At 36.2% G+C, this 19,248-nt stretch overlaps 1 protein-coding gene across 1 annotated transcript; it reads right to left on the reverse strand.

Annotated features, from left to right (window-relative positions):
* Positions 1–560: 560 nt before the first annotated feature.
* LOC144452475 (bifunctional 3'-5' exonuclease/ATP-dependent helicase WRN-like) lies at positions 561–18,915 on the reverse strand. Its single transcript, XM_078143573.1, has 28 exons — positions 18,580–18,915; positions 17,820–17,978; positions 17,105–17,213; positions 16,521–16,596; positions 15,626–15,802; positions 15,311–15,385; positions 15,044–15,126; positions 14,554–14,660; positions 13,954–14,060; positions 13,305–13,382; positions 12,617–12,699; positions 12,196–12,287; positions 11,316–11,388; positions 10,396–10,504; positions 9,371–9,472; positions 8,844–8,921; positions 8,041–8,209; positions 7,341–7,396; positions 6,760–6,791; positions 6,304–6,437; positions 5,359–5,532; positions 4,672–4,784; positions 4,334–4,499; positions 3,549–3,653; positions 2,993–3,089; positions 2,313–2,378; positions 1,735–1,952; positions 561–947 (listed from the first exon to the last, which is right to left on the reverse strand). The coding sequence occupies exons 1-28, from the start codon at positions 18,913–18,915 to the stop codon at positions 675–677; spliced, it is 3,447 nt and encodes a 1,148-aa protein (XP_077999699.1). The 3' UTR covers positions 561–674.
* Between the last annotated feature and the right edge of the window lie 333 nt (positions 18,916–19,248).

Genomic DNA, 19,248 nt, shown 5'->3' on the forward strand with positions numbered 1-19,248 from the left:
TCAAGAATCAATTCCGCCAGTTCAAAGAGCGACATTTATGTCAGAAAATTAAATCATTGTATGATCAAGGTCCGTAGAAAATGTTGTATTTGTTTTCAATTTACCGTTCCAAAGTAACTATATTGTACTGTCCTAGTATATTTACATTTCTCTTTATGACAGCGTAAATTTACAATTGACTAAACAGAGAGATGTGACCACAACAAGTTGCCTGAGTCACACAAGATTTCCCACAATTCAGGAACAATGTATATAGCACAGCACACTTTCAAACTCTTCTCCTATAAACTTAACAAAATCTCTCTGGAAATAAGACTAGCTTCAAAGCGGGATATTGCTTAGAACAAACTGAGGAGTCATCTGTGTAATACAGATACCTTTCTATGCCAGTGAATAAACCAATATTTTGGAAACTGTTGTTATAGAAATTGATTGAAATTTTGATTGATGGATTAAGAGTAAAGAGCTTGATAATGCCACAAATGTCAGAATTTCAAAACATTTCAAAAAAAAAAAAAAAAATTCAAAAAAAAAAAAAAAAAATTTCAGCATTTTCCCTATTGTGTGTCTATTTCTTGAAAAAAAAATCTCATCCGACAGCTGTCAATTTTATTCAGAAGAGGTTGTTTCCAAGCAATTGTCTATTTCTCGAAATGTCTCTTCCTTGTGGCTGTCTATTTCTTGAAGAGACTGTTACCTTTCATCTTCTTACTACTTCGATAACTACTATCTTTCTTGGCTGATCCCAACCAACTGGGCAGCTTTCTCTTGGTGGCGCTCTGTGAACTGGAACTGGTATCAGTATTGATTGGAAAACAGGCAGAGAAGGAGCTGCTCTTTCTGATTGTTGGTGATGGTCGTTGGACTGGTGTAGCTGTTACTGTATGAGATCTGATACTCTGTTGACCTGATGAACTCGGCTGTCTTGCCTTGACAACATCCATAAACTTTCAAGAAAAACAAAGACATCAAAACAGTAAATTTTCACTAAAGACTTATTTTTGCTTACTTTGTTGGAAAACAAAAGCGCAAAAATATGTAGTGACTAAAATGCCTTCTTGTACATGAACACAACGTCCCAGTCTAGTAATGAAAATTGAGAACTAGCTGAAGACTAAAATTGCAAAATTTGTTGGTGGCAAAAATATCTAGGTTTGTCTTTTTAAGTTGATATCAGTTTCTGCATCCACTATTTCTCACGAGACTCCATAATTTTGCAATTTTATGTTATTTTTTCTTGAATATGTAAACAAAATTTAGGGTCGGCAGTGAAAACTAGATGGGGTGGGGTAACCGGAACCAAACAATTTTAGGCCTTAGTGTAAAGTCATTTCATAGACATTAATTAACAGAACATTGATGATGGGGTCTGTGTCTTCAAAAAAATGTAGAAGACTTGTTATACTACTATGACCATGGAAACTTTCACTAAAGACTTATTTTGCTGGAAAACAAAAACACAAAAATAAGTAGTGGCTAAAATATGCCCTCTATATATAAACACACTGTGTACAGTGAATGCACCAAGATTAGAAATTTTTAGACACAGTCTTTGTGAACTCGTTGAAGATTGTATGATAGCAAAAGTTTCTAGTCGCGAAAATACACTGTAATACTTAACAATATGAGGCAAGAGTTGTAATTTTCAGATGTATTTTTTAACCAATCACAATGAACATTTTGAAAGACTTCACACAGCACTGTATTTATATTTTCTATGTACTATATACTCACTGAGGACCGATTGGTGGATGTTTGCCGAGGGTAAGTTTGAGATGTTCGTTGAAACTGACTTAAGCTTGGTTGGTTACTGGCTGTGTTACTACCTTGAGTAGAGTCAACAACTGTAGGCATACCATACTGGACTTGAAGTATTGATATAACCATTTTAATGTGATGATATCCAATAGCCTCTGGTAATAACTCTTTGATCGGTTTTAGCATACTGATATCTGAAATTAAATATATAGATAGAGTAAACCTGGAAAAGTTTGCTAAGATTTAATTTCACTAACAAAATAATTTATTTTACAGTCAACAGTAACCTGTAATGCACTGTATAACTATGTTTCTCTGTGTTGTGTGTTTCAACGAGAAAATGTAGGTAAAGGTTTGCAAATATGGGGACATGAAGTGAAAATATTGTGTTCTACACGACACTACCAAAGTGACCAGTGTTTTTTCTATGTGGCTTAGAAGTTGATTTTCATTCTCATCTTACACTATGTATGTTAGCAGCAGTAGTAGCTATAACTGTTCCTCTGTGGTTTGTGTTCATATTACACTAAGCAGGGGTTATAGATATACTCTACCTGAGTTGATGGGTGGTGCTCTAATGACATCTGTCACTCTTTTTTGTATTTCTGGAGTTATGCCAGCTGAAACAAGGCAAAGAAAAGGGATAAATAAAGTCCTAGTGTGAGACTCCCTTTATGGTGAAGAGTTGGACACTAACCTGACAGAATACCTGGTCTGTAAACTTATAGCAAAACCTGCACTATGCAACCCCCCCCCCCCCCCCCCCACACACACACACACACCCATGATAGACTAATCCCATATAGAGCAACAGCCCTGTATTTCCCTGTATAGGTTCTTGTATCCAACTGACTGGTCTTATCTATAGAGGGCGGACTTCTCCTGACCATCCTAGGGCTATCACCTATCAGGGAAGGGTGTTACATCACTATATTTTAGGGCATATCCCTTCCCTGTGTCCGCTAAGGGCAGCTCCACTACATTCCATTAGCTTATCAATCCATAGATACCTGGATCTACATGTAGCTAGGCATACTCCACAACAATGTTATTATCATTACAAGAATTACTAACATATCCATGTCTGCATATAAATCAAAACTCAGAACTGCACCAAAAAACTTGGTATCTCCTAGCTTTCAATCAGAGTCCTCGGGTCTCTTTCAGGGATATGAAGTCTCGTTGTTTAAGCATATTTTCCAAATACATGCATTCACAGTATTTTGACACGTACCTCTAAGAAAGTTGACAGGATAGCCAGCTTTGATGGCCTCTGATAAATGTGACCCTACAGTGCTGGCTTGAATATTTCTTTCTTTGGCAATTTGGTCCTATGATAAAGAAACAAGAAGACAAATCCTGAAGATGAATGATGATGACAAAACTGAAGATTAGTGGTAACAAGCTACCTATGTATGACTTTGATAAAACAAGTCTTCATACAAACATAGCTCCTTAAATACTTTTAAGTTCTGTGTATGACTAATGGGTTAAATGATAATGTGGGAGTAGACACTTGAATTGAGTCTCAAGTCTATGTATTGCATTTCGTGAGTTATGCGGTAAATAAGTGATTTTTAACTTATAATATCTTGGTTGCCATTCCATCACACTTGATAATGTTGTGAAACAAATAGATGTGACATGCTTATAATGTGACATGCTTATGTCCCCTATAGTATATGTCACCTTTGTGCTAGGTTTGAAAGAAATCAGCCATTGCATGCATATGGCTGTGCTCGGACACATTGACTTTGTGCCCTATATGTAAATATAGAGAAGATACTTACCAGTGTCATGTTCTTCTCATGAAATAACGTGTAGCTATTCAGAACGGTGTCTGATAGTTTGTGGACTATACTACTACGCTGAAATAACACACCTTGGGATGATGACTGAAAACAATCACAATCAAAATCAAAGTGTTAAACATGACTGATTCATATGGCAAAAAAAACTAACATTATGTTCTCGCTCACTGATATTTTCCACTACCAATGGTTACTAGGTTGTATGTCTGGTCATAGCACTGCCATGAACAGTGAAACTGGCTTGGTGACTAACCTTTCAACCATGGTCAACCCAGGCTAGCTACTCTGGAACTGGTAGCTATGCCTGGCACAGGTGGTTGGTTTCTTGATATTTTATCTTAGCTGTATTTCTTTATACTTAGGGGATCCAGATCAGTAATTTTCATGACTCCTACATTGCGCAACCTCTCGAAAATAGCGTAATAAAATAATGGCAAATCTGGGTTAGATGAAGTCAGCTATACAGTGGGGCATGGAATCATGGGATATAGACAAAGCTAGGAGCTTTATGCAGCTTAAACTCTTCCCCAAACATTAAGCTTACATAAATTCCACTATTGCAGTACTGTGCAATTAAAATCACAAAACCTGAAACACAACATCACCTGGCTCGACAAAATTTTTACAAACAGAGTTATCTGTCGAGCAAGATGATAAAATGCAGCAATGTAAGTAAAATTTTTGTTGAACAGATGACGTTTTGTTTCAGGTTAAATAATTTAATTGTATATACATCTAATATAATCAACTGACTATGACATTACCTCCTCATCCTTTATATGGCTTGGTGCAGTGTTGACAAAGTTGTCACTTTTTATATCTCTTTCTCGGCAAAACTCCTTTACTTTTTCAATGAATTTTACTCCGAATTTTTCAGCTCTGGCGTCAGATATACCATCAATCTTCATTAAAGACTTCATGGAACCTGGCCTAAATTTAGAAGAGAAATTAATTAGTTTATTGTGTTGGCAGTCTGAGGTTTCAGAGATGTGCAATATAGTCAATGTTTTCACATGTGTAGTACTTATGAAAGAGCGCCCACTAGTGACCAAAGAAGGAGACTTAAATGATGTCATGTGATGGTCATGTTATCTATGCTTACCTAATTCTTGCCAGGTCCAATAGGTTTTTGTTGTTAGCTATCATGTAGGGTGCTGCACCTATGGATGAAGCCAACTCATTTCGTAGTAACACCAGCTTACTGTAAAGAATACCCTGGGAAGAAAAAGGATTTATAGGCTAGCTGTAAGACTTGTTCTTTTTGGATCAACTGGTGCCTGGGTTGTTGTAATGTCTTGTCAGACCGACAGACAGACAGATAAACAGACAGACAAACAGAGGCAGAGAGACAGACAGACAGACAGAGAGACAGACAAACAGAAATTAACAATCTTCTCCTGTATACCTGTAATTCTATTTCTTTTTTGGATAAACTGGTGCCTGAGTTGTTGTAATGTCTAGTCAGAAAGACAGACAGACAGATGCACAGACAGAAACACACAGAGACAGAAAGACAGAGTCAGTCAGACAGACAGACAGAGACAGACGGACTGACAGAACAGACTGAATTAATAAAGTTCTCCTGTATACCTGTAATTCTTGTTCTTTTGGATCAACTGGTGCCTGAGTTGTTGTAATGTCTAGTCAGAAAGACAGACAGACAGATGCACAGACAGAAACACACAGAGACAGAAAGACAGAGTCAGTCAGACAGACAGACAGACAGACAGTCAGTCAGTCAGACAGACAGAGACAGACAGACAGAAATTAATAAAGTTCTCCTGTATACCTGTAATTCTTGTTCTTTTGGATCAACTGGTGCCTGAGTTGTTGTGATGTCTTGTCCTGCAGCATTGCTAGCAATCACAGTCTGTGTCCATCCACCAACAGGTACAGTAGGTAGAATCTTTGGTATAAACTGCACTTCTGTCCTTTCCTTCTCTTTCTCACAATTCAACAGTTCCTAGATGTTAAATTACAAATTGTACTCAGAAGACCTCTGACATTAACATTTCAATACACACTATATTGTAACACACCTAATCTGTTTCCCACATGTCAATACATGGTCATGTTCTGCCCTTGGGAACAGTCTGTGTTAGGGTGAGCCACAGTCCCTTGAGGAAACAGATGTATGATTCCCTCTCGATCTGTCAACATGTGTATACTGTCTCACAAGCCTGTCACTACACAGCATGAGTGTGAATGTTCCAAGTACTAACACTACCATTCAGATATTATGGATTTCTATTGTTATCACATGTGTTTATCCTAAACAGCATATTTGTGAGAGAACAACAGCATTGAGTGTTCAGGTCATTTTGTGTAGTCGAAAGTCATTTATCCAAACACAGAAGGCAGTTTTAAGTTTTTTTGGATAATATTGAAATAGTTGTTCAGGTAAATGGTCACAATAAAAACGACACAACATAAACTAGATTTTTGATACAGAATATACATCGTAACTATATTTAAAATAATCAGCAAAAAGACATTTATAAATTGTACACATTATCTTGGTGATATATTCAATTACTGTAATACTATAGTTTGGAGAAATAAAAGTGCAAACGTTACAAGTAAAATCTAGAGGATGGATCGATGCAATCGTAAAGACATTACACTATGCACTGTATACAGATTGCTTACATGCTCATTTGCATACACGTTCTTCAATCAAACTCCATTGTGAAATTCCCCAATAAAGTATTTCTAACTGAGGGTTTTTCCTTACCTGATTTGGCATCATTTGAAATTTATTTGGTTTTGAAAACCATTGTTTTCCTTTAGCTGACAATTCAACAGTTGATCCATAGCCATGTTGTATAGGTACCTCCTTTAACATTCCCTCCATAATCACCATTCGTCCTAAAACAGAGAAATAAGTAGACTTTCAGCATAGACCCTACACACCCTTTAGAACTCTAGTATCCGCCCTCACTTCTTGTCCAATAGCTACTTCTGAACAGCACTCCTTGTGGCCAAAGTATACAATCTTTTGTCTTTCTTATCTCACTGTTATCTCCAAACAGCACTCCTAGTGGTCAAACTACACAATCTTTTGTTTTTCTCATTACTGCTCTAAGGTGTACTTGTACATCTATTTTTCATAAAATGGTGATGCTGGCATCTGTTTACATGAAAGTTTAACGTACATGAAATTCCAACAAAAATCCATGATTACACATACCGAATGCCTTCCACCACTTCTCACCACGATACCTGTAACCAAAATGAATATGACAATACAATTACGACAGCAAAAGTTACTTTCATCAAGCAACAGTGCAGTATCAAGTCGTCAAAGACATACCCAACATTTCAACTCACTCATTCATATTCTGAATTTGTTGACAAATATGGCCATCATTTGGTCATTATTATGAAGGTCCTGAAATAAACTGATGTACATAATTAGTCTACAGTATCTGACATTTGTGCCAGGTTTGCCTCAAATTGGCCCTTGCATGTCAGAGGTGTACTTTAATTTAATACACAGAACGATTTTGGGCTATTTGACCTTTAACATAGAGGTCAAGGTCAGAGTTCAAGATCTCAGGTTCAAAGCTTGTCATTGATAACATTGGTGTAGAAACTCGATCAAATGAGGGCTCTATCTATTAAGCTTCCGGATTTAGCGGGCAAAATGTGAATCACTGCAAATATACGACAGCAAGGAAAACAGTGTGCCTTTCTGAAGATGAGCATCTAAGAAATGTACAACAATGGCGTTGACTGCAATGTATAACCAAGAATGTATAGTAGACTTACTTCCCAATACCAAAGTCTTTGTGGTTCTGATATCTGGCATTAAGTCTTTGATTGCACTGCAAAAAGAAGATTTTCACTTTTATTCATTTTCCTTGAGGTATATAGTAGAGTTTTCAAAGTATTTCGAAGCAGAATTAGTGTTTTAAGAAAATTTGGCTAATCTTTTTTATTCAATGTTTTCTGGAATTCTGGTAGTATCTTGTACAACACCCTATTTTTGCTTCATGTCCCCATAAATACAAATAATTCCTCATCTACTCTTTGTTGATACACATAACACAGAGAAACATATTTATACAGCGTATTGCAGGTTACCGTTCACTGGTTCTGTTTAATACAGCTATGCAGAAACCAACAAGAAACTGCACTTCCTATAAGATAGTATGTTCTTGCTATATTTAGTGTGAATGAAATACACCTTTTAAAAGTACTGCAACTAGATGCAGACATGCGAATGCCAATGTTTTGTTGTCTGCATGGTGGTGATAACACATTAGTTCCTTTTTATTTACTATTTTGTCAAAATGTAGCAAGGAACTGTATTCATTCAATCTTGCTATCTTAAAGTGTAACATGTGCAGTTTCTTATTGGTTTCTGTGTGGTTGTATCAAACAGAGCCAGTGAACAGAAAACTGCAATGCGCTATAGCTACTACTAAATACTGCTTAGAGATGTAAGACAGCGTAAAAATCAACTTACTGAACCACGCAGGAAAAAGATTGGTATCGTAATTCCAAACCTCTGTCCAGTAATGGTAACTGCTTTCAGTAAATGATCTAATTCTTTAGAGTAATCTTTCTCTTTGTCATCATCAAGTACAATGGGTTGGCCTGTACCACGTCCACCTTTCATTGATTTAGATCTAGCTCTGAAAATAGAACATATTGTCACCAAGAAGTTTATGGGATGTCACATGTAGTGTGTGTACAATGGGTTGGCCTGTACCACGTCCGTGTAGTGTGTGTGCAATGGGTTGGCCTGTACCACATCCACCTTTCATTGATTTTAGATCTAGCTCTGAAAACAGAACATGTTGTAAATCATACACCAAGAAGTTTATGGGAAACATAGTATGTGTGCAATGGGTTGGCCTGTACCATGTCCACCTTTCATTGATTTTAGATCTAGCTCTGAAAATAGAACATGTTGTAAATCATACACCAAGAAGTTTATGCTGATATTATGTGTCTCAAGATCAACACACATTTTCAAATGTCTGCTATGGCTGAGGACCGTAACACAACAGTAGATATGTACAATGTCAGGCTATGCAAACTGAGTGTTCCTCACCAGCCGGCTACAGCACACTTTCAATTTGAAACTGTTGGTGGCTGGGAAAGTGGCAAAATCATGACTTTGATCATGGTTTTATTGAAAGGTACGTTCTGCATTGTATTATTATTACATTATACTGACTGTCCACAAAAACAAATCATGCTCATGTTGACCAATTCAGCATTCCTTTAACCTCAAATTTCAATACAGAAATATTCAGTTCTTACCTTTTCCTACAAACATCACAACATTTTTCAGTTCCTATGAGGTTACTTTTCTTACTCTCAAAATGAGACAAAATAGCTCTGTAACAGACAAACAAGTAATACATGATTATAAGAATCAATTCTATTGGCCAATATATACATTGTATGGTCATGTGACCACAGCCTGACGAGCATAAATTCCATTGGCCACTTTATTTATGGTCATGAGACCATTATACCATATTCCTACAAACATCAATTCTATTGGTCAATATATGGTCATGTGACCATTATACACCATATTCCTACAAGTCTCAATTCCATTTGTCAATATGTGGTCATGTGACCATTATACCATATTCCTCCAAGCATCAATTCCATTGGTCAATATATACATGTATACAGGGTCACGTGAAATGAACTAATGATCAGTGTGGCAAACAGAAGGTCATTGTTTGACACTTGTTCTCTCCACTGTTGAATTCCTTGGTCACTGCATGTCTTCCTGGAAATAAATGATAGATTCCACTGCTTCCATGGCAACCTACCTTCTCCTGCATTTAATACTACTCAGGTACTGTTCCATCTTTGTCATCATCTTGGCTTTATGTTCACGGAAATGAGCATTGGTGATGTCGTTCAGAAAAAACCTACAATATCAAAATTATTGCAATCTATAGTCAGTACATACAATCATGGCAGGACACACAATGTCAACACTTTTCTAACAAGGTAACTTTTGACATTAGATTAAAAATGTTTCAGAAAAGTGGGGCTGAATTTCTTATAATGTTGCTCATTTTTCTGGCAAACTGTTGAGGATAGATTTTTAAACAGGTACAAAGTATACACACTTCTGGTGTATCTTACCTTCAATGACATTTTTTTACTGAGATCTGTCCATAAAATGTGCTATTTTTGTAGTTTTGGTCAAATTGAAAAAATAAAGGATCGTGAGAAACAAGAAAATAAATACGTAGATTTTCAATGGCACAGCCATATAAACATGAGTCTAGTGCACGAAAAGTTTGTTTTAAACTATTTACTGCATAGACTACTTGTATGAATAATAAGCCATATTCTGGTTGTCAGAGAGACAAGAGATTTCATAGTTTGGCCACTAGGGGTGCTGTTCACAAGCTTTGTTGTGTGGCTGGAAGTGAGGGTTAGAATAGTCTAGTATTGTAGTGTAAAGACAGCAGACATGAAGTTACCACTCATTTCTGTGTTGCTCTCAATGTACTCTTTTTATCAGCTACTACCAGTAATCAAAACATGCCTAACCACTACTGTAATGCTCTTTTACAGAACTCACAGAGTTCTTTCACATACACTTAGTTCATGGCTTTGTGCATTGCCATACGGTCAGTGGCCAGGACCAAACTTTAGCACTCATTTTGCCAAATCTAGGGCGCCCTCTTGTGGTTGTTATATGGGAAATGATCAGAACTTCAGTAACAGATAGGGCATATTACATCCACTATATACTAATTACATAAAATCTTGGCTGAGAGGCTTTTAGACTGATTGTATACTACATGAAGTCTTGGTTTACAGTGGCTTTTAAACTGACCTGTTTATGGCAAAATCAGCTGGTGCATAAAATGCATGACATTCACTTGGGAGTCCATCTCTACCAGCTCTTCCTATCTCCTGGTAATACGACTCTATGTCCTTAGGTGCTGTAAAAATAAGTTTTGTCATGGTTAGTAACGAGGTAAATTCTGTCATCATTTGTATAGGAACAGGTATATAATTCAACATTTCATGCATCTTATATACATATCTGAAAGACAGACACATTTTCTTTTTTATATTTCATTTTTTTTTGATAATTTTGTGTAAAGGGGCACAAGTTGAGTTTATATATTTTTGGGAGAGATGTATGCTGTGTATTTAAAAGTCACTCATAGTATTCTACTTACTGAAGGACATGTAACTATCACTTGTAATTGACTGAACTAAAACCTGGTATTAAGATATAACATATAAATAATATATAGATGACGTAATTTTTTACATGTACCAACAAATGTGGAGGAATCCATACTAGGTAATCACTTGTTCTAACAATGCCAGAAGGGAATGTCATAGAAGGTATGCATTGACATTAATATTATACTAGAATAATAGCTAAATCAAGGTTTTATGTAAGTATTTTCCTGTGAGTAACCGGTTTACATATCAGCTTGTGCCACTTTAAGTACTACATTTTACTTGGTTCTGGTGTACACAATTTAATCAGTTAGCGTCACTATTATGTCTGTCCATTTACTAGTGTGGCCTCTGTGGCAATATCATGTTCTACATGAGTTATATTTGTAAAGTGAACATGAAGAATTTGTGAAGAATTTGTGACAAACGTGGAAGCAAATCTGTCAACTCTTGTGTGATGCGTATTGTATTTCATATTTTGATACTTTTTTGAAGGGGATGTACATGTTAATGATAGCTCGCACGCTTGCACAACACACATTTATGGCAACAACTTACCTCCATAGTGGATAATCTTTCTAACATCAGGTTTGTCAATGCCCATTCCAAATGCTACAGTAGCTACTATACACTGGAAAGAAAACATTAAATGAACAATTTCTGTAAATTACATAATTTCTAAACTTAAAGTTTTTTATTTCTGCAGAATTAGAAGACCAAATCCTTATGAATATCCCAAGGCAGGGTTTTTGCTAAGGTGTGGGAAACCCCAGTAACAGAGGACGGATATCTGGCATACTTTGTAAAGGTTTCCATACCATGTACCATAATTTTGGTGGGGAACCCTGGTAAAATGTCTAGGGAACTCAGGTAGATTTTACATGTTTACCACCCTTAACAAAAACATTGGTAGGGAATCCTCGTAAAATGTCTAGGAAACTCAGGTAGATTTTACCTACCTACCTACTGCACTGCAGTTTGATATAAAACATTTGAAAGTGTACAGGAAACTGTATAGATTTTGTCAGACTCGCCTCTATACTTTCATCTTAAAACTTTGTAGAAACTCTTAACCCAACACCTAGTGTTTTCCTTAAGGGTTATAAGGAAATTCAACTCAAGTTACCAATAATTTTTGTTGCATTGAAACAATATACGAGTTTTAGTTTTTATCAGCCCCTCTCCCTCTTATCGAGTATTTACCCCCTCTCTTTCTTTCTCCTTCTCTCTCTTTCTCCCCCTCTCTCTCTCTTCCCCCTCTCTCTGTCTTTCTCACATTTATTGGAGAATGTTTCATCAGGGCATTAATTTCAAACAGCATGTTTGATAAAGCAGTATTACCACAAAAATGGATATTTGGAAAACGGCACACCATCCATAGTTCTGTGGGATCATAAACATATATGTATTACAAAGGTTTGTCAAAGTTCATTCTCACCTGTATCTCATCTCTAACAAATCTGTGATGTGCTGATTTTCTTTGTTTTAATGTCAATCCTGCATGGTAAATTTCTGCTTTGACTCCCAAACCTGAAAGTAAGAATGTTATATACAAGCATTTCAATGTTTTACTGTAGGTAAACCAACACTCTATATCATGAAGTACTTTTAATGTGCAGATGTTGTTTGATTTACACACACACACACACACACACACACACAAACCCATGCACACAGACACACACACCCACTCACAGACACAGACACACACACACAAACAGACACACCCATCCATCCACCCCTAATTCACAGTCAATGTGGTTAGAAGTTGGAATGGATATAAGTTTGTATAGTGATTGTAACATGATATGACGCATCATGTTTGTTGAATGGAATTGCCACTCTTATCAAATACTTACTTTTCAGGACATCTCCAACTTTGGCGGTTGCTTTCTTGGTAGGACAATAGATAATTGTAGCGCCTTCAAATTCATAGTGGAACCTGTTCAAAAAGTTCAAATTCAATTTTAGAAAAAAACATTCTAAACATAGCAAAGTTCATGAAAAAAAGCCCACTCATGGTATGAAACTAGTAAAAATTTGAAACCACTTGTGTACTGAGACTTCTAAATTTTCAGAGAACATGCTGGTGGCATATTAGCTATACGGAATTGCTTATTTAGCTGTATAGATGTATGCATCCAAGCTATGTCAAAGTGGGTTGTCAGTCTTGTGTATTCAGGGAGTGTACATCATCAAAGTGACATTTTGTGAACTCATTGCTATGCAAATACAATGCATGTCATCTCTTTGTATTACAAAAGGCAATCTACAACAACTGAGAGAAAATATGGAATTTCAGTTAAAGTCATGCATACATAAACATCATGGCTTCACATCCTTGAAGACCTGAGGGTTTGAAAGCTAGGATTTATTTCAGCCTTTTGGTGCAGTACAAAGTTTTAGTTAAAATGTAACTATATCACCTGCACAGATGAGTCTTGATCATGATATTAATAAAGTGTTTTGTACATTCATCAATACATGAAGTCAAATTTCTATATCACGTTACTGGTACTCAATTTCTAGTTTTAAATACAATCTTACCGTGATGCTTCACGTAAAAATGGCATAAGATCATCTTGAATATTTGTTTTCATTTGGACCTCCATGTAAAGATTGGGCCTGTGAAAGTAAATGTAAAATCTTTGAATGAATGAATGAATGAATGAATGAAACTTATTTTCACCAGATAACAAAAATAAGCAACACTTTCAAAGAAACACACATATCATACAAATGTACAAAATGAATACACAAGAAATAATTGTTATCTGATGTGGACCATGGAAATAGTTCAGCAGAACTAGTCTTGTCCATGGCCTGTATAATTGTTATCTGATGTGGACCATGGAAATAGTTCAGCGTAACTAGTCTTGTCCATCGCCTGTACAATTGTTATCTGATGTGGACCATGGAAATAGTTCAGCGGAACTAGTCTTGTCCATGGCCTGTACATTTTTCTACATTTCAAATCAATAATGGGATACAACAAACTTAGAATATACCTCAGGGACAATTTTCCCTGAAAATCAAAGTTCATTAATTCTCTCTAAACTTTGCCAAATGACAAGTTTGTTTCTGTCCTTTTTGAAATAATGAAAGTTTGGGGATTTACTCATATTTCTGTTGATATCTTCAGAACTGAATAAGTTTTCCCTGAGTTATTGCAGAGAATACATAACTCTAAACTCACCTGTCAAAACTGCTACAAGAGACGACAGGATCCTTGAGTTTGAGAGATCTGATAATATCTGATCTGACTTCTGGAGTGGCTGTAGCAGTTAGTGCCATGAATGGAACCTGAATCAAATATAGGTATACATGTATACATAGAGTCATGAAATAACATTTCATACTTTTGGGGGGTTGCGTGATGAGGGGGTGGAGTGGGGTGGTTACTGAAATATTTTTTCCATAGGGGTCTACTTTATTAGAGTATGAAATAGGTGTATTTTTTTTCATTTATGTCCATAAATGGGTCCTTGGCACAGGATTCATATCGGATTCATAGTGTTTGTGTGTTGAATCATATGTCACAATGGCTTGAAACGTGTCTCAAATGGGGAAATAATTTGGTATATTTCATGTCTGAAAAGTAGTAGGAATTTTCTCTCTTCTCAGCCACTAGAGTCACCCCAACCACATTCCTTGGTGATTTCTAGGTTCTCCTATGACTTCTATGGAACAGGGAATTCACTCTCTGATCTCTGGATTCTCTTCTGTCATATGTTGGGCTTAAATCCCCCCCCCCCCCCCCCCCCACAAGCATACACACATAAGAGTTTAGACCTACCCCTGGAAGTACATCTCTGAGTTTACCAAGTGTTCTATAATCAGCTCTGAAATCATGTCCCCACTGAGACACACAGTGGGCTTCATCTATTGCAACAAGTGTAATACCTGTAGAATAAAACAAAATATAATATAATAATTGTATTAACTTAGAGGTTAGTTTATTTTACAGATTGTCTTCAAACAATTCAAAAATCACAGTATTCGGTCACCACTGGATTCTAAAACTGCTCAATTTTGATAACCTTTATTTCTAAAATTTGTACAATAACCTCTGATTTTCATCTTCATGAGTTTAACTGAGAATAGGTTGGAGTTTTCTTGAACACAGTTACAACAAGAGTTTATTTCTGAGGTACATTCATGTTAACAGTAAAAAATTCAGCATCTTATTGTTCTGCACTCTGTTGGTTTTAAACATGATTTTCTACCAAACAACTTGAAGTACACACATTCTATCTTTAAATAGTTGACATTTTATCATTGCTTACCAACTCTTTGCTGTATATTTCTCAGCAAATCTGATGCCACTGATACAAACTCTGGTGTCAAATAAACAACTCTGTATTCACCACTGTAAGTAAGCACAGAGAATAACCATGAATGAATGAATGAATGAATGAATGAATGAATGAATGAATGAACAAATGAATGTGCACCCTCTTTCATTGTCAATCATGTGCCAGCCTTAAGGTCAATCTATCAAAAAACTGGCTTTTAGTTATAAAGCAATGAAAAGTATTTTTTTGTACGCTTACTTCAAAACTCCATTTTTGACCTTTGACATCTCTGACTGGGCAGAACCAAGGAAACAGGCATTGATGTTAGACAACCTGAAAAAGATAGATTTAAACTGATTAAGGCAATGCTTGTTAGATTTAAAGAGCTAATTTTTTTCAACAAATTTTCAACCCTAGGTCAGCAACATGTATCAAGGCAACATTTTCATAAATATTGTCCCCAAACGCAACTATTTTCAAAACTACAGTGACTGATTTCTTTCCTGTATATTCATAATACTGTAGTCCAACATTAGGAGATCTAAAACAGCTTCTGAAATACTGCATACTCACTGTAGTGCCAGGACCTGGTCTTCCATCAGTGATATGAGAGGTGAGATTACCAATGTTGTGCCTCCAGTGAATACTGATGGAAACTGATAACACAAGCTCTTACCATATCCAGTGGCCATTATCACACAGTTGTCTTTGCGACGTTTTACGACAGATTCTATGATCTTCCATTGCATTCTGTGAATATAAAATAACTATTATTAAAGATAGGCATAGGAAGTGAAAACATGTATTCTATCGTGAATGCAAAATGCAGTCAGTGGAGCAAAAGACAACTTCATGTACCATATACTAGTATATTAGGTAAGTACTGTACCCTATCACATGTGAGACCAAGTATTGAGTACTTGCACTGTTCTCTGCTGTGATAATATATTCATGGTTGCACAATGAATATTCATGAATCCTCAGTGCTTATTCCTTTCAGTGTACACATCTCAGGAATATTCATTGTGCAACCATGAATATATTATTTCTGCTGACTCCCATTAAGCAATTGCCCACAGCAATGATACTCTATAAATGCACAAGATCAACTTGATGTTTCTCTGAAATCGCAAGTAATTGTAAGTGATGTAAAATCATGAAATGACTCTCCAGAACCCATAGTTCATATGTCTTTATTTCCAGGAGTGGTGTTCCCCTTGTAAAAGAGCTACTGCCTACAGTAAAACATGTGTTTAGTATAAAACATACCTGGGGCTTTAAAGACCTACTTTTAGATTAGGATTAATTTCCAGGTGTGAAAAAAGTTCTCTAATGGAAAAATTGGACCAGAAGGAAAGAATGATTTCACATAATCCTTATGGACTTACTCAACACTTATATATGAAAACGTGGGATTTGAAACCCTGGCATGTACGATTTTATACGATACCGTTAGAATACAACTTACGGCCTGAATTTTATATGACCAAAGTGTGTCTTCAAGGCTTCTACAAACTTGGGATCAACAGGAGGAACAGAAGAATCTGTATAAAAAAGGAGTTACACAAATACATAATATTTACTAAAGTGCAGTGTTAATATACTGTATAAATATTTGTTTTCTGGACACATGGCATTCAAGATCAAGCTTCTATGCAGTGTTACCATAAAATGGTCACCTAATATGCCATATATCAGTTATCAGTAAAACAAAAGAATTTATAGTTTGACCACTAGGAGTGCTGTTTGGTGGAGGCTATAAGAGAGTTTTAATGATAGCCAAATGTTATAGCCTCTTCTGCAAAATCATCATTTCCTAGTGGTTCTTGGCAAAAGGTAGCAGACTACATGTACAGTACTTTGGATATGAACTTTAGTGCAAGTACTTGTTTGTGCTAAGGGCTAAGCGACAAAAAATACTGCAAATATCACCGTCTCTTAACCTCTAGTGCAGTTGTGCATGTTACGAACACGTTTCTATAGAAATAATGAGAAAATCTTCACATTAGAGCTGCACTGGATGATACTTATCTACACACTGAGGACACTTACCACATTCATCTTCTGTATCTTCTTCCTCATCTTCTTCTTCATTGTCTTCAGGTGGTGCATTATTTACAGGAGTGGCACCACTAGCCTTGGCACAGGCATCGTCAATATCCTGTCAATGTAAGGGATGATCGCAGAATGTCACGCAAGCTCAATAAATGAACTTTGTTCATTTATGACAAAACCTCTACTCTAAAGGAACATTCATAAATGTAAGTGCGACAACAACATGTTTATATATCATGTAAACCATGATGAAAATTGTAGCGATCACACCACTACAGTCGATTTAATGTAAAAACATGATGGTAAACACATTAAAATACTACCAGAAGTCCTGCACGGTATATCGAGGACATCAGAAGGAAATTTTAATCAACTTATCAACATCTCAGTTATCATTGAAGGCATGACAATTTTCAAAATTTGTGTAGAAATGCGAAAATGAAGTTAACCAATTGTATTGATGCTAGACCCCTCCCCCTAAACTAACGGAGTTAGTTTATTGAGCTTGTGTGAAAACAAAGTGGGAATGAACTTTAAGACTTATAATGATAATTTTTTTTACAGCACTTCTCTACATTGTGACCTATACGCTAATTATTATCCCGGCATGGTCCTATAGTGGCACAATGATCTTTCATACTTCATGCTTCAATGTTGCACATTTCTGTCTGAAAACTATCTCAAGTTGGCCCATAAACTGACAAATATCTACCTGTATCATTTGCTCATCAAAATCATCATCCTCATCTTCAAAGTCGATATAGGAATTCATCAAATCTTCCGCATCCTTTTTTTCATCTTCAGTCAGTTCTATTCCTCCAGGTAATGAGAAATAATCTTCTCTGTCTTGTTTGTCTTTTTGTGGGGTTGGCTTTAAAATCAAAATAAATTTTGATATTGGAAGAGTGGTTTTGATTTTATCATATAGTAAATTGCCATATGGATGACAATTGGGATATTTACTTTAGATTTTTTTATTCATAAAACAACTTTACTATCTTTTCCTACTTGAAAAAGAGTTCCACTGGCTATAATGGACTATTAGTACAGGATAGAATTAAATTTAATCTCTTCATCACATAATTACAACTCTCTAAAATGGACTATCACCAACCTACGTATCAGATCTAATTCATAGGAAGCCTCTTGCGGGACATTCCTATCATCTGTGCAAATGTTTATTACACAAACTAAAGTACAAACTAGTGGCATAATGATATGGTGGGCGTGCATTTGCACGTGCTGCACCCCATCAATGGAATACACTGCCATGAGGAATATGACAACAACCAACAGCTAACACCTTCAAAAAGAACTTAAAGACATATCTATTCTCCAGAGAATTCTGACTGAACAGCGCCTCTGAACTCTACATCGTAGTGGAAACTGGCGCTTTATAAATTCACGCTTGATTACGATATACTGTTCAGAGAGGACATTGCCATGGCAACCTAAAATAAGAATAACCTTACCTCAACTACATCATCATCATCCTCCTCAACATCAGTGTCTTCACTTAGGCAAAAGCTGTCCACGGGTTCGTCTACCTCTTGCTTTATATTCTCCATCGTTGGGACTAAAATACTCTCATCATCTTCATCATCACTATCGTTATCCAGAATTTCTGTAGCATCCATCAATGATACTAATGCAGTATCTACATATCTACACACTTGCTGAAGATTATCTTCTTCTACACTGCTATTTGATTCCACTGTTTCGAGCAAACTTTGTGCATATTTACAGAGTTCCAACAACTTTTGCTGGAGCTCAGTTCTGGTTGATGGTTCTCCTTTTATATTGTTCATGGTGTGCCACTGTCTTACTCACATGGATAATTTATATGCATATATTTTGTGGACACAATGTTCTTCATTCACACAGAATAACAGTAAACTCTGAAAGCTGGAATGACAATTGACATTGGTGGTTTTAATGCTATACAGCATTTGTACTGATACAATGTACATGCATTCCAAGACTGACAAGCCTGTTCTGTACCTTAGCTGAGAACTGGGCCACAAAATGTTAACATTTTAGTTTAAAAGCAAGAAGAATGCAATCAAGGTTCAAAATAACAGCATTTCACTTGTCCTGGACAAGTAACTGAAGCAATGGACAAGTCATTTTAGAAAGTACTT

Source organism: Glandiceps talaboti, chromosome 22, assembly GCF_964340395.1.
Source record: "Glandiceps talaboti chromosome 22, keGlaTala1.1, whole genome shotgun sequence".
NCBI classification, from domain to species: Eukaryota; Metazoa; Hemichordata; class Enteropneusta; family Spengelidae; genus Glandiceps; species Glandiceps talaboti.